This window comes from Marmota monax, unplaced genomic scaffold, assembly GCF_021218885.2.
Source record: "Marmota monax isolate L192 unplaced genomic scaffold, Marmota_monax_Labrador192_F-V1.1 WCK01_AAM20220418_F8-fsc00024, whole genome shotgun sequence".
NCBI lineage: Eukaryota > Metazoa > Chordata > Mammalia > Rodentia > Sciuridae > Marmota > Marmota monax.
In genome coordinates, this window is record NW_026695224.1 from 26,746,565 (window position 1) to 26,760,383 (window position 13,819).

A 13,819-nucleotide genomic window follows, 5' to 3' on the forward strand; every position below is an offset into this window, starting at 1 on the left:
AAACATGCATAATTTTTAAGAGTAAAAAAGTATTTGCCTATATTATGTGATATAAAATATTTCACTATTTTTTTAACATGCACCCCTATTTTTACACTGTAACATCACTGAATTCTGAGTGTGTCACCAGCCCATAATGTTTTGCAGTTAAAGTAGGGAGCATGTTTTTCTTTCTTGGAGGAAAATGAAATAATCATGCATCTTTAAAAGAGAATATCAGATTTGATGAAATGAAATACATCAAAAGCATCTAGCAATCATAATTTTCTAATATTTTTCATCATAAATATTGTCTGGCTAAATCATATGAATAAGTAAAATAAAGGCATTGCAAATGTATGGTGATAGTATGCATTTCAGGGAAAGGAGTCACTTTATTTTAATTTAAAAATTTTGAAAATCCATTTGTATTGATTCTACCTCGCAGGGAGATTTGATGACTAGAAAAATTTGACTCAGATAAAAGGTGATTTTGATTTTCTTTATTTATTTTAACTTTTGCAGACTAGTGATGGTCTCCTCTCTTTCTTCCCCCATTTCTGCATACAAGAAACTGCATGGACCATCATACAGCACAACGGCTCTGACTTAACAAGAGTCAGAAATACCGACCCAGAGAACCCACACACTGGGGTTTTTGAGTATGTGGCCAGCATGGAGCAACTGCAGGCCACCATTAACCGCGCGGAGCACTGCGAACAGGAGCTTGCTTACTACTGCAAGAAGTCACGGCTCGTGAATCAGGAAGGTGCGTAAACCGAGGCGTCTGCCATGCGCCCCTGTGCATACCGTCCTTACTCAACCAGATCCTGAGGATTTTAATTCTACCCAGGTGTTGAGGGTCCACGTACTTAGCAATCATGTCACAGCCTGGAAGTCACACAGATGCTGTTGCCTGGAGAAAAGAACAAGGTCAATTTACATTGAGCTTCATTCAAAGCCTTGATTGCTTTCCAACTCTCTTCCTGGCCTTAATTGGATCATGTATAGACCAGGTTTCCTTCTAACACTCCACAAATGCACAGCGTTTATCCTCATAAAGGGAAGAGGCACATCAGGCTTATTTTATCATAGAAAAGAGTGAGTACAAGTAGGACTTAGTTGCCTGAAAGTGACTCTTCTCCTGGGCTCCTTTTTCATGACTTGTTGACAGGTAGCCTCTGGGTGCAATTGAAAACTAGAAAAGAGTGCTAGAAACCCTTGATTTGGGAGCATAGATAGGAATCAGAAAGCCTACTTAACCCTTTGTTTCATTCTATCCAGAACCAGTCCTAGGAATTCTGTTTGGGTTTTATATTTTCTCTCTTTGGAATATCTCCTGATGTCCGAATAGCAGGTCCCCCACTTCTGCCTTGGGGTGGGCCCTGGTGACCTCATTCTTTGTGTGTGAGTACTTCCCCCCACCTCTCAGCTTGCCATCTCTCCACATTTTCCAACCACCCAGTGTACACCCAGTGTACCCAGTCTACACTATTAGCCTTCAGGAAGGAAATTCACCCTCAGGAAACTCTGTGTCTAGCACAACATTTCTCTTCCAGAAACTCTGCTGCGTTGTCGCTTGTCTGTCTGGTAATGACTTTTGCCTGGATCCGAGGTCTGTGTGTTCTGCTTGAGCGACCCTCATGCTACTCCTCAGCGCACTGTTTTACAGCAGGGATATCAATCCGGTTTCTCTTAAGAAATGAGAGAGGATGCTAATATCTGCACAATGAAACTCCCTTGGTCCATATTCTCCTAAGAGGGTTGCAGTTACAGACAGAACAATCAGAAGTTAAAACATGCGTTTCATGTGATTATCTTCTGTCATTTGGATCATCTACAAAAATGTTAAGCTGTTGGTCTGACATTTGAACCTTTTATTTCCAATTAAGCTTCTCTCCTATTTGCTCTCCATCCATTTACTAAAAGATGATTTTCTTGGCTGTACCCCAGGTCCCTCTGGACCCCTAGTCCCTTTTTCAGAATGTCTTCATCCAACTTTTATCTCTCCAATACCAATTTGTGGTCCCAACTCAAATCTTATCTCTCTGCTGAAAATTCAGTCCCACCTGTAAATGAGGATCTGACAGTTGTAGTGCAAAAAAAAAAATGGTAAGATTTACAGAGGAAAGAGAGCCTAATTCAGGTACCAGCTGTCTCATTTCCTAGATAGAGAACTTAGATGAATCTCTGATTCATCAAATGAATGAATGGATCAGAAACGACTCTCTGCCTTCTCTTCTCTGAATTGGGGCTGGTCACTCCAAGCTCCTGTGGCTATGGTGCTGATGATAAACACAGAGTGTGTGACAGGAGTCCTCTCGCTGTAGGCTGTCAGGGCATTGAGGTCACCGTTGACGGACCCATGTTAGTGTGTAGCTCCTTGCTCATTGTGCTGAATGGTCATCTGATCTCACTTAGCACAGTGCTCCATGCACGTCCTTGTTACACATGGCAGGACTTCCCTCTTTTCTAAAGCAGAATGATACTTCATTACGTGTGTATCACATTATCTGTATTATCTCTAAATGGGCACTTATGGTGTTTCCATGTCTTGGCAGTTGTGAATAATGTTGCAATAGACATGTGAATCTCCTTGAGATAGTGGAGGACATAAAAGCCACACATAGAAAGACAAATACTGCATGATGTCATGTATATGTGGAATCTAAAAGGGTGCAATTCACAGAAACAGAGTAACAGGGTGGCTATGGGGACTGGAGGTGGGAGAGTGGGAAGATGTTGGTCAGAGTGCAAACTTACGGTTATAGATGACCCTGGAATTGTGTAGAATGGATTGAGGTTGAGAGACTGAAAAGGGAGAGAACAACTCAGATTCTGGGTTCCCAACAAGAAAGGCAAGGATGAAACCCGGGAAGCAGTGTTACGTTTACAGCCTCAGATCTCAGTGAATCAGTAGTTTCAAGGTCCGATGAGGCCACGCTGGGTATGAATACAAAAATGTATTCTTAGCAGTGAGAGTCCGTGTGGCTCAGCACACCAACAGGATGTCCCAGGGAGCACTCGGGTCATTTAGGATTTTAACCGTGGGAGGGAGAATGTTCCTCCTTGATCATCAACATTTATAATTTTAATTTTTAATTTCTCAAGATTTAAAAGATTCATTTTCTTTTTATTTATTTTTTTGCTACCAGGGATTGAATCCAGGGGCACTTAACGACTGAGGCACATTCCCAGCTCTTTTTTTTTATTTTTCATTCTGAGACAGGGTGTTGCTAAGTTGCTTAGGGCCTCATTAAGTTGTTGAGGCTGACTTTGAACTTTTGATCCTCCTGCCTCAGCCTTCTAAGCCACGGGGATTATAATTATGCATCACTGTACCTAGCTAAAAACTTCATTCTTATCCTGATTTAAATTATTTAGTTCTCTTTAAGAAGGCTTGAGTGGAACCAAAGGTAATTGGTACCTTTAAGACATTTATTAATTTCTGTTTTATAGGGAAAATTGTAAATTTAGGTGGGAAAATATGATTTAGCACTTAGGAATAATTATTTATTTTCTATCAAAGAACACGGTGTTTTAAGCAATATGTTAAAATATATCTAGTAAATGTTTCAAATAGGCTTAACCTTTGACTAATGTTCAAATCATGCAAGTTTTTCTGGATAGTAATAACTTTGTGCATAACATAAGCTTTTTTTTTTTTTTTTTTGGCTTGGGTTTTTAATCTGGTGGAACCAGCATGTGTAGTAACCTTGTGGGGCAGGTCATCAGCATCAGCAGAGGGGCCACCTAGTGGTAAGTTAAAATGAGCACTGGCATTTGTTAGTAAGAAAAGAATTAGTGAAAGTCCTGGATTCTCATTGGGATGGATGGTGATGACTTAAAGCTCTGAAAGTCAACAGAAAAATGATCACCTGCCTCTGAGGAGCTGACAAATCAGATGTTGCTTACATTTTCCTCATGCCCCGATTCTCAAATGACTATGATTTTTCCTCTGAACTTCTTTTCCTTCCCCCAAGATGGACTGCCTGCATGCCTCACTTCCCTGTCTACAAATCCCTGCTTAAATGTTCTGTCTATTCTTTGCTTGAGCTCCTTGGCATCATGTTTAGTCCTAACTCAGAAGGAGCTGGTAGCTGAACATTTATCGTAGAAAGAGATGCGTTTGGCTAAGGGAAACTTTGGTTTTTTTTTTTTAGTGTAATATTTGCTTCAGGCCTGGAGATCTTTCTTTGTTATTTTTGTAGTCTCCAAATAAATAGCCAAGTCATTAAATGGAAGAGAAAATATGGACTTTCAAACAAATCTTAAATCATGGAGAGGGAGTGCCATACCATGCCTAATATTTAATAAACAGCTAGTCTGTTTTTAGCCAATAAATGGATTGAGATAAATCAGTGCCTTTACATAACATCCCATAGTGTTTAATGGGCATTTCATGATTCCAAATCAAATTTGCTTTGTTACATTAATTACTGCAGTTCATAATTTGATGTGAAATTGCTTCAAAATTATTTTTAAAGAAATTGCATAGGTGAACTTCTCACAGTATTTTTTCATCTTCTTTTTTTTGCTATCATAGTTAAATTAAATATGAACCACTCATTTCTTTTCTACCCAAAGGAAAAAGAAATCTATCAATCATTTAAGGCTAATAATAATTTTTTAATAAATCTTCCTTAAGGAAATGCTGTCCATGATAGTGTTTAAAACATCTTTATATCACATCAATCATTCTCTTTCTCCTTTTGTTCTTTTGAACAATTTAGGAAGAAAGAGAATTAAGCTGGGATGGAAGCAGATGTCATGGTTCTCACATTTGTCTTGCAGATGGAACCCCTCTGAGCTGGTGGGTTGGAAGAACTAATGAAACTCAAACTTACTGGGGAGGCTCTTCACCTGATCCTCAAAAGTGTGCCTGTGGCTTGGAAGGGAGCTGCACCGACGCCCACTATTACTGCAATTGTGATGCTGACCGCAGCGAATGGTGATTTTCATGATTCCTGTACTCAAGATAAAATGAATTTTGTTAAATTAATCACTCAAAGTATGTAGAGCCAGAAAGACACTGAACAAGTTAGTGCAACGACTAAATTAGTTAAAGGTTTGTTTAAATGAAAATGTGGTACAATCAATCTAATCCTGAATGTTCAAAGCTTTTAAACTTATTTTTGCAATGGACTGTTACGTGAGTCAAGTTATCATTCTCTTTAAAACTATGTGTAATTAGACATTCCATTATTTTCAAAATATATTTTCAGCCAATTACCAAAGCATGTTTCCTATGAACTTTAAACATATAAAGGAAGAGTATCTCACAATTATCTTAACACCTGGTTCTTGAATGAAGTGTAAATCAAACATCCACAATTTATTGTGAAAAGATTGTGATTTAACTACCTGTCTAAACAATCACAAATTCCAGAATAACAAATCCAGAATTTTTATATCATCTGCAATATCCAGGATATTATAAACGAATGTTCCAAGGAAGAATAAACTTTGATCTGAAGTCAATAAATTAAAAGAAGGTATTATAAACAAACTTTGGGACATGATGTTAAAATTTGCAGACAATACTTTAAAGTAACTGTTATAAACATGTTTGAAGACTTCAAGGTAAAAATTAATCCCAGTGATTGAAGAGGGAATTTTAATAAATGAGATTTAAATAAATGAGAAATATATTAAAGAACAAAATGTAAATTTTAAAATAGCAAAGTACAGCATCTGAAATGAAAAATTCTAACAAAACTTATGTAGACTAAAGACAAATAACATTGGACAAACATTCAGATCTTCAGTAAGAAATAAAGAGCACTGGAAATTAAAGATACGTTGGTGAATATAAAACCTGATGTTTAAATTCTAAATTACAAAACTAAAATTCACTGTTTAATTGTTCTATAAAGTTTATAACATGGATTTAAAATATACTGCAGCAATAACAGAAAGAATAAGAGTGTGTGCGTGTGTGTGTGTTTGTGTGTATGCATACTTGCATGCATGCTCTTGGGAGTGGCAGGGTGTGAAATAAATTATCCCCTAGCAAGCTTCTGACATTTTATATTGTTATACAGTATAAAATGTGAGTAGACTGTGATAAATTAAGGATGCATTTTCTAATTCATAAAGCAAACATTAAAATACAATAGTTGTAGCTAAAAATTAAAGAGTGAAAATAAAGTTTGAATACAAAAAATACAGAGTAGATCAAGATGAGGCAACCAAGGGGGAACAGAAGTATAAGAAATCATGAGAAAAATCAAAACAACAACAACAAAACAATAATGAAATGCTGGACCTAAAGCACACTCTGGGTCTTTGTGCTAAAAGTTAATGAATCAACCATTTTAGTCAGAAAGTAGAAATGGCCCAGTGAATTAAAAAAATAATAATTACATTGTAATTTTAACATATGCTATATTTTATGTTCTGTATTTTAATATGTGCAAGAGACATTAAAACATTACCATGTTTTTTATGTGCCCAGATATGCGGTTGTTTTTTATTTTTTTTTTATTCTTTTGTAAATGTGCAGTTTCAGCTCAGAGCATCTTGGCTTTAAAATGCAATGAGGATCATTGTTTATCTTAGAATTACATTAATTAGAGTAATTTTAAGGGTTTTATGGTTGCAACTGTGTTTTCAGGACCAATGACACAGGATTCCTTTCATATAAAGAACATCTGCCCGTAACTAAGATTGTCATCACAGATACAGGCCGGCCGCATTCCGAAGCCGCTTATCAACTGGGACCTCTGCTCTGCCAGGGAGACAGTAAGTGGTCACAGTGTGTTGTGAGCATAGTCGAGGGAAGTGTCATGTGTCTGACATATAATATCGCTCAGAAATGATTTCATATGTTCCATCATGAAAACTCTCGAATAAGGTCAGAAATGTTCTTTGAGTCAAGTCAGCCAATCAATGAAGTGCAAAGTGATGGGAACTCTGGCAGGTTTCTGAGAGAAAGTAACCATTGGGATTGTCAATTTGGTTCCTAAATGCCTTCCAGAATTATTGCTGCATCATTGTCCTCAGAGGAAAGCCTCGATGCTATACGACCTTGGGAAGAATTCATGTGGGTTTCCTTCTGGTAAGCACAGGGTGAACATCAGAACATCAATAGGCTCAAATATTAGTTTGATCCAACATATTTCAGCTTTTAATTTCTATTTTTTTTCAATGTGTGTGTGTGTTGACTTTAAATCCATGGTAGCTTCTGTTTTGTATGTTCAGTGTAGTAATGTCCTAAACTAAAAATTTTAAATTCAAAATTCAAACACAGTTTGTAGTTCACCCACGCATGTGCACGCATACACGTTTTCAGCAGGGAATGAAACTAACATATGTATCCATTCATAATGAAATGCTCTGAAATCAGTTCACTTAGAGGAGGATGCCTTCATTAAGTATGCTTCTAGTGTTTCCAGAACTTAAAACGGAAATAGAAGAAATATTTGTTTACTTTGAAAGCATACCCTAAAATAAAATTTTATTCTATGAGCTCAACAGAAGAGAGATCTGACAACTCAGTAGATATAGGGAGATACATAGCAGAAGTTGCTTAGTTAAAAAGCAAAGATGATTCTGGACTATAAAAATTATATATTCATTGTATAAAACCGCCTGCCATTATCCTCACCACCTCTGATGTGTATCATCTCTAATTCCTGTCCTGCCACAGTCCCACAGTCACATGAAGATGACATAAGATATTTCATGGAGAGAAAAATTATGTGCAAGTGATGGGCTTGTAAACTTAGTATGCACCCAGGGGATCTGTAACCATTTTTCATGGCTGTAGGAAGTTGTTCTTTACATCATGTGCACTTTTTATTCTGTGTTCTGATCTTAACACTGCAGCAACCCAGCCTGGCTTCCTCTCTCTTCCCTATTTCATTTGTCACAATCCCTGGGAATCAGTCTTCTTTTGACTGAGGTCACTAGCACTTTTATCCCTTCGAGGATTTTACCCCCAAAATTCCTGCTGTTAAACTTAAACACGTAACATCCTTTCCTTGGGCAGTGTTTCTCCACCCAAGGCAATCTTACCTCTGGGTGAAGCTCAGCAATGTCTGGAGTCATTCTAGGTTGTCTCATTTGTTGGGGGTGGGCTGCTATTGGCATTTTAGTGGGAGAAGCCAGGAAAGCTGCTAGACATCCTACCATGCTTGATACAGCCCTCATAAAAAGAATGATGTGGTCTGAACTGTCAATCATACTGCAGTTGAGAAACTGGAGCATTGAGCTGTTCTGATGATGGGGATAGGAAGGAGGGTGACAACATTAGTGATAAGAACTTACAGTTTCAAGTATTTAGAGGCCTGTCAGTTAGTCTCTCACTAGTAGAACTGATAATGAGCAACTGGCCTCCTACATTTATTTTTTTGGTTTGAGGCTCATTTTCCCATGATGATATATTTTATATATATATATATATATATATATATATATATATATATATATATATATATATAAAATTTTTTTTTACAAGAGGGGCTTTTAATAATTTTCTCAGCCAGAAAAGCAAATACCCCTTTTATCTATGTGGGATATCTGCGCCTCTTGAGGCACAATGCCCTGGGCACACTATTTTTCGTTCCAGATGTGGGACTTACAGGTTCCTGTAGTAGGCCTTACAAGCAGGTGTGCGGACATTACCCTGAAGGTGATATCAGAACTGGACATTGAATAATTTAAACCTGAAAACTAGTTTAATTCACACGATTTAATTGAATGCATGAAGATACAAACCTTGAAGACCAATAAAGTAAACTTTGATGTTACCAAGGAGAAATGCTAGAGGCTTGAACTAGCACAGGCTGGCAGGGAGCCAAAAGAAGGTGGTCAACTAGCGAGGCAAATCCAGTATGATATAGATGGAAAGTTGGGAATTGAAGGTTTGAGGATGACTTCCTGCTTCCGATGTGAATAAACCATTACTGTCATTCACTGAGAGAAGAGATTTTAAAGTTTTCTTTAAATAGAAAGTTGGAGAGGTAAGAATAAAAGAAAATACTTCTCTCATTTTGCCTACAAACTAGAAATGATGGAAATTTTATGTCTACTTGTATTTTTCTAGGGAAGGGTTTGGGGGAGAAAAGACAGATAAATAAAAAAATGAGTCTGAGACCTACTTGCACCAGATATGAGCTTACCTCTAATTGACTGATGCCAGTTTTCCCCAAATTCTTTTTATTTTGCTTTTAACATGGGTGGGTCCAAAATTCTGTGTGACTACTGCTGTTTTTGTGGATGTTAGAAGTCATAGATAAAAATTGTGAGGTACTTTTCTCAAAAGTAGGACAGATAGGAATGATAAGGCCTTTTAAAGTTTGTGGCTGTAGATAGCAAAACTTAGTAAATATCATCCTTAATTCATTAATGAATATAAAGATAATTCTTTTCAGTAGATATATGAAATGTAACAGAATTCACCATTCTATGTATGATAAAAACCAAGAAAACTAAGAACTAAAGAGAAAACCCTCACTGCTGTGTAGGGCATCCATGAAAATCCACTGTCTGATGTCAGACTGAATGATCAGAGACTGAAATGCCTTTCCCTAAGATCAGGATCAAGATGAGAAAGTCTGTTTTCACCACTCCATTGGTGATCAAGAAAGAAATCAAGAAAGAAAAACCAAAACCTATAGACCAAAAAGGAAAAAAGAAAATACCTCTGATTCTAGATTACACGATTTTCCAAGTAGAAAAATCCCAAAGAATTTATTAATTTAAAAATAAGTTTAGCAAAGTCCCAGGATTTAAGGTCAATATGCAAAAACAATATTTCTATGTGCTAATAATAAAAAATTTAAATGAAATTTTAAAAGGAACTTTTATAGTAGTGTCAACAGTATGAAAAAAAAATTTTGTTATAAGAAATTGGCCTGCTTTTTCTAAAATGTATTTGGAAAAGCAAAGGGACTAAGATAGCTAAAGTATTTTGAAAATGGAAAACAAAGGTTGAGACTTATCACTGCTTGATTTTAAGACTTTTTATATCACTACGATATTCAAAATAATGTCGTATTGACATCAAGATGGACAAAGAGATTCATGGCATAGAATGGAGAGCCCAGAATAGACCTATACAGCACAGTCTGTGTGTTTTCTGACAGAGCTACTAAGGCAGTTCTTTTCAAGATGCAGTACTGGAACAATCAGAATTCACTTTTGAAAAAGAATACAGAGAAGAAGGAGGAAAAGAATCTCAATTCGTACTTCAAAGTATACCCGAAAAATCAACTCAAGCTTCACCATAGACTTAAATACAAAACCACAAACGATAAAAGTTCTATAAGCAAACATAGGAGAAAATCTGAGTGACCTTGAGTTAGGCATTGAGTTTTTAGATACACCACTAAAAGCACAATCCATAAAATCAAATAAAAAAACAAACAAACCCATGGGTTTCACAGAAATCCGAAGCTTCTACTTTTAAAATGATACTGTCAAGAAAATGGGGAAAAAAAACATAGACTGGGAAAAAATATTTGCAAGATGCTTACCTTATAAAGGATGGTATCTGGAATATAATAAGAACACTACAGTGCAATAACAAAAAAAATCAAATTAACAAATGAGCAAGAGATTTCATTATACTATTCATAACAGGAAATATGTGGATTTCAAATAAGCACATGCAAAAATCCAGAACATCATTGGTCATTAGTAGACTGCAAAATTATACCACATTGAAATATCAATATATAATTTTAAGGATGGCTAAAAGTAAAGTAATAATAATAAAAAAACTGATTATGAACACCAAGTTCTAGTGAAGATACAGAGTCACTGGAACCCTCCTACATGGGGGCTGTGACTGTAACAGGGTACCCCTTCTTTGAAAACGGTCAGGCAGTTTCTTCTACTGTCTAACACATATAACATACCATGACTCAGAAATCCCATTCTTAGAATTTTATCCAAGAGAAATGAAAAGCCTATGTGCAAAGGCTTATATTGGCTTTATTCAGAGTCTCCCTAAGCTAGAAGCCACCCATATGTGCATAAGCTAGTGATGGGTGTACATTCCATTTTTATTTGGTGTGTGCCCGATACACTTTGGAATTGTACGCAACCACAGAAAGCAATGGTTGCTTGGTGCACATGGCCATAAGGGGGACTCTCAATTGCATATGGTAGGTGAGAGGACCTGGACTCAGAGCACCCTTCTGAGATCCCATATCTAAGATATTGTGGAAAAGTCAAAACGAAAAGGGAACACAAAAAGGTCCCTTTTGCAATGGCTTCCAAGTGAGAATAACTTTACCAGAAGGCACAAGGGAACTTTCATCAGGTGAAGGAAGGAAATGTTTTATATCTTGAGTGTGGTAGTGGTTTCGTAGCTTTCTACATTTGTCAGGATTCCTAGAGCTCTATACCAAAAGGTTCAGTTTTTCTTCTGTACAAAAAGACTTTAAAAAAAAGCCCAACCCCCAAACCAAGTAGTAGTATGAATAGTTATGGTTGCTTAATTTTAAAAACTGGGTCATTAAAAAGTCACCAGGAGTAAACTCCTAAAACCGTAAATGATTTAACATTGTGGTCACTCTCTAATTCTCCAGGACTCTTCTAGAATCCTGCTGAAGGTGTTTCTAACTTGTATTAACTTTAAACACAAAAGAGTCAAAGAAGCAAGGGAAAACTGGGTTTCCCAGTTGGCAGAAGGTGATGAGAAGCAGGGCTCCAGGTGCTTTTGTGTCTACTGGGTCTCCCAGGAATGGTGGGGGCATCTTTATTTTTGAGGTAACATCAAAAGTCTTCCGAATAAACAGTCCTTCCCAGCATGCATTGGAACACCTGGAGAGCTTGTTATAACACTGGTTTCTGCAACATGTCCCCAGAGCCTCTGGTTCAGGTGGTGGGGCGGGAGCATTTCTAACAAGCTTCCTGATGCCACCGTTGCTTTATGCTGCCCTAGGCCAGTGTGGCCCATAGGCTGGTACCCACCTGGCAGTTCTGTGTGATCAATGATGAGGTTTGTACAGAAATTCAGAGTACATTTTTGGAATGATTTATGTCAGCCAGACAGAGTAATTTATGTCTGTTGATGCAGTAGTAGTAAAAAATAGTCTAGGGATGGTGTTTTTTATGCTTTTGTTTTTCTCGTTCCATTTTTCTAGCAATTTATTTTTATCTTCTTTTTACCCAAGCATTGCTTCATGATGGATTAGGAAGATGCACGTTCTCTACATATGGTTTGAGGATCTCAGCCATAGGTCAGCGGTTGGTTTGGGTCTGAAGGGGACCAAGTGGGCTGAGGCAGGGTCCAGGGTGTTCCAGTCTTAACTATCATATCCCAGAACTATGCCCCCGATGCTAAGGAGAAAGGGTAGAAGTGCAGAATTGACACACAGGATTGAATTAGGTTTTTGACTTGCAGCAGGAAGTCAGGGCACTTCTAGAATCTTGTACAGGGACCTTCTGTTCTTGCTGCAGACAGAAAATTCCTGATGGTATCTAGCTCCAATTCCTTTTCACTCATTCTCCTTTCTCAGCAAAGTCTCCCCAATTCTTTTACTGACCCCTTTCACACTGCCATTACAACTTTTCCTCGGCGAAGCTTTCTAAAGATCTCTAGAGGAGATAGTTCTTCATTTAAAAAAAAAATGTTGAACATATTATAAGGATATATTTCTCTTACTGGTTTTTAATTATTTTTGAGTCCCTCAAGAACGGTGTCCGTTGCTGATTTGTTTTTGTGTTCCTGATGTCTTGTCCATTACCTGCTACATGAAAGGTAATCAATAAATAGCAGTTTACAAAAGAATGAGAATGATCCATCATATACAGCTACAGGAACCAATAGCTCATAAGTTATCAGTAAGAATCAGGAATAAGTTGTCAATGGCATAAGTAATTAAATGATAAGCAGACACACAGTTTAGTGAAAGGAGTTTAGCTATATTGGAAGACTGATGTTGATTTTAAAAAAAAAAAAAACATAGTACGAAGAACATCTAGTTCTATCTGAACCATTACTCTTAAATATATATGGCTATGACAATAAAAGTACTTTCAAATGGAAACATAATTTTACTTGATATTAAAGTTCACTCTTTCAACAACATAGTTCCTTTATTAAATGGGAATACTTTTTACATTTTGAAGAAAATATTATTTTATGGTCCATTTTACTCTGTTTTCTTCATTTGGAAAAAAAAAACACCTCATTACTAGCCAGTTTTTGCTAGTTACAATACTATTTGTATAGTGATTCACTTTTAAATGTTAACCCTTCATCATATTATTAGAGCCTCTCTACACTTGAAAATTTTTTTGAATTTGATTTATTTCTTCTTGGACTTCATTGTCAGGTGGTTGATGTTTCCTCTCCCGGAATGACTCATGAGTGATCTATTTTTTGAATTTGCAGGGGCTTAAGATTCTATAACAAACTCAGCTGGTTCACCTCTGCATGGTTTTTGATTTTTGGTAACAGCTTTGTTGAGATATAATCCACATGCCCTACATTTTACCAAACTTTTAACATGTACAATTTATTCCTGTTTTAGTATATTTAATAATTTCAGCATGTTACCCAGAGTTGAGTAACCACCCCCATAATCAGTTCCCAGAATAGATGAGGTGGGGTACAAGGCATATACAGTATGTATTTTGAAGTTGCTGCAAACACGTTCTAAACTTCTCCTCTTAGTGTGTTAATCTAAACAGTCAGTTTTATAAGTTCATTGACTTTGAATTTTTAACCCATGTTACTAGAAGTATTTCTTCTCAGTTAATTCATTTTGTCAGTTTTGTGGTTAATCAAAGCACCTCTAAAACTTAAAAAGTTAGGAAAAATTGTTCCAAGTGTCTTGTTCTAAGAAATGCTTGTGTCATTGAAATTAGTTTCTTCATTTTG

The 13,819-nt window shown here is 36.7% G+C and overlaps 1 protein-coding gene across 1 annotated transcript in view; it reads left to right on the top strand.

Moving 5' to 3' along the window:
* The window catches only part of Cntnap4 (contactin associated protein family member 4), a 248,507-nt gene that overhangs the window by 186,623 nt on the left and 48,065 nt on the right, over nt 1-13,819 (top strand). Inside the window, exons 13-15 of the mRNA XM_046434879.2 lie at nt 551-748; nt 4,774-4,930; nt 6,596-6,723. Of these exons, the coding sequence (XP_046290835.1) occupies nt 551-748; nt 4,774-4,930; nt 6,596-6,723 (483 nt within the window). The remainder of the gene's footprint in view (nt 1-550; nt 749-4,773; nt 4,931-6,595; nt 6,724-13,819) is intronic.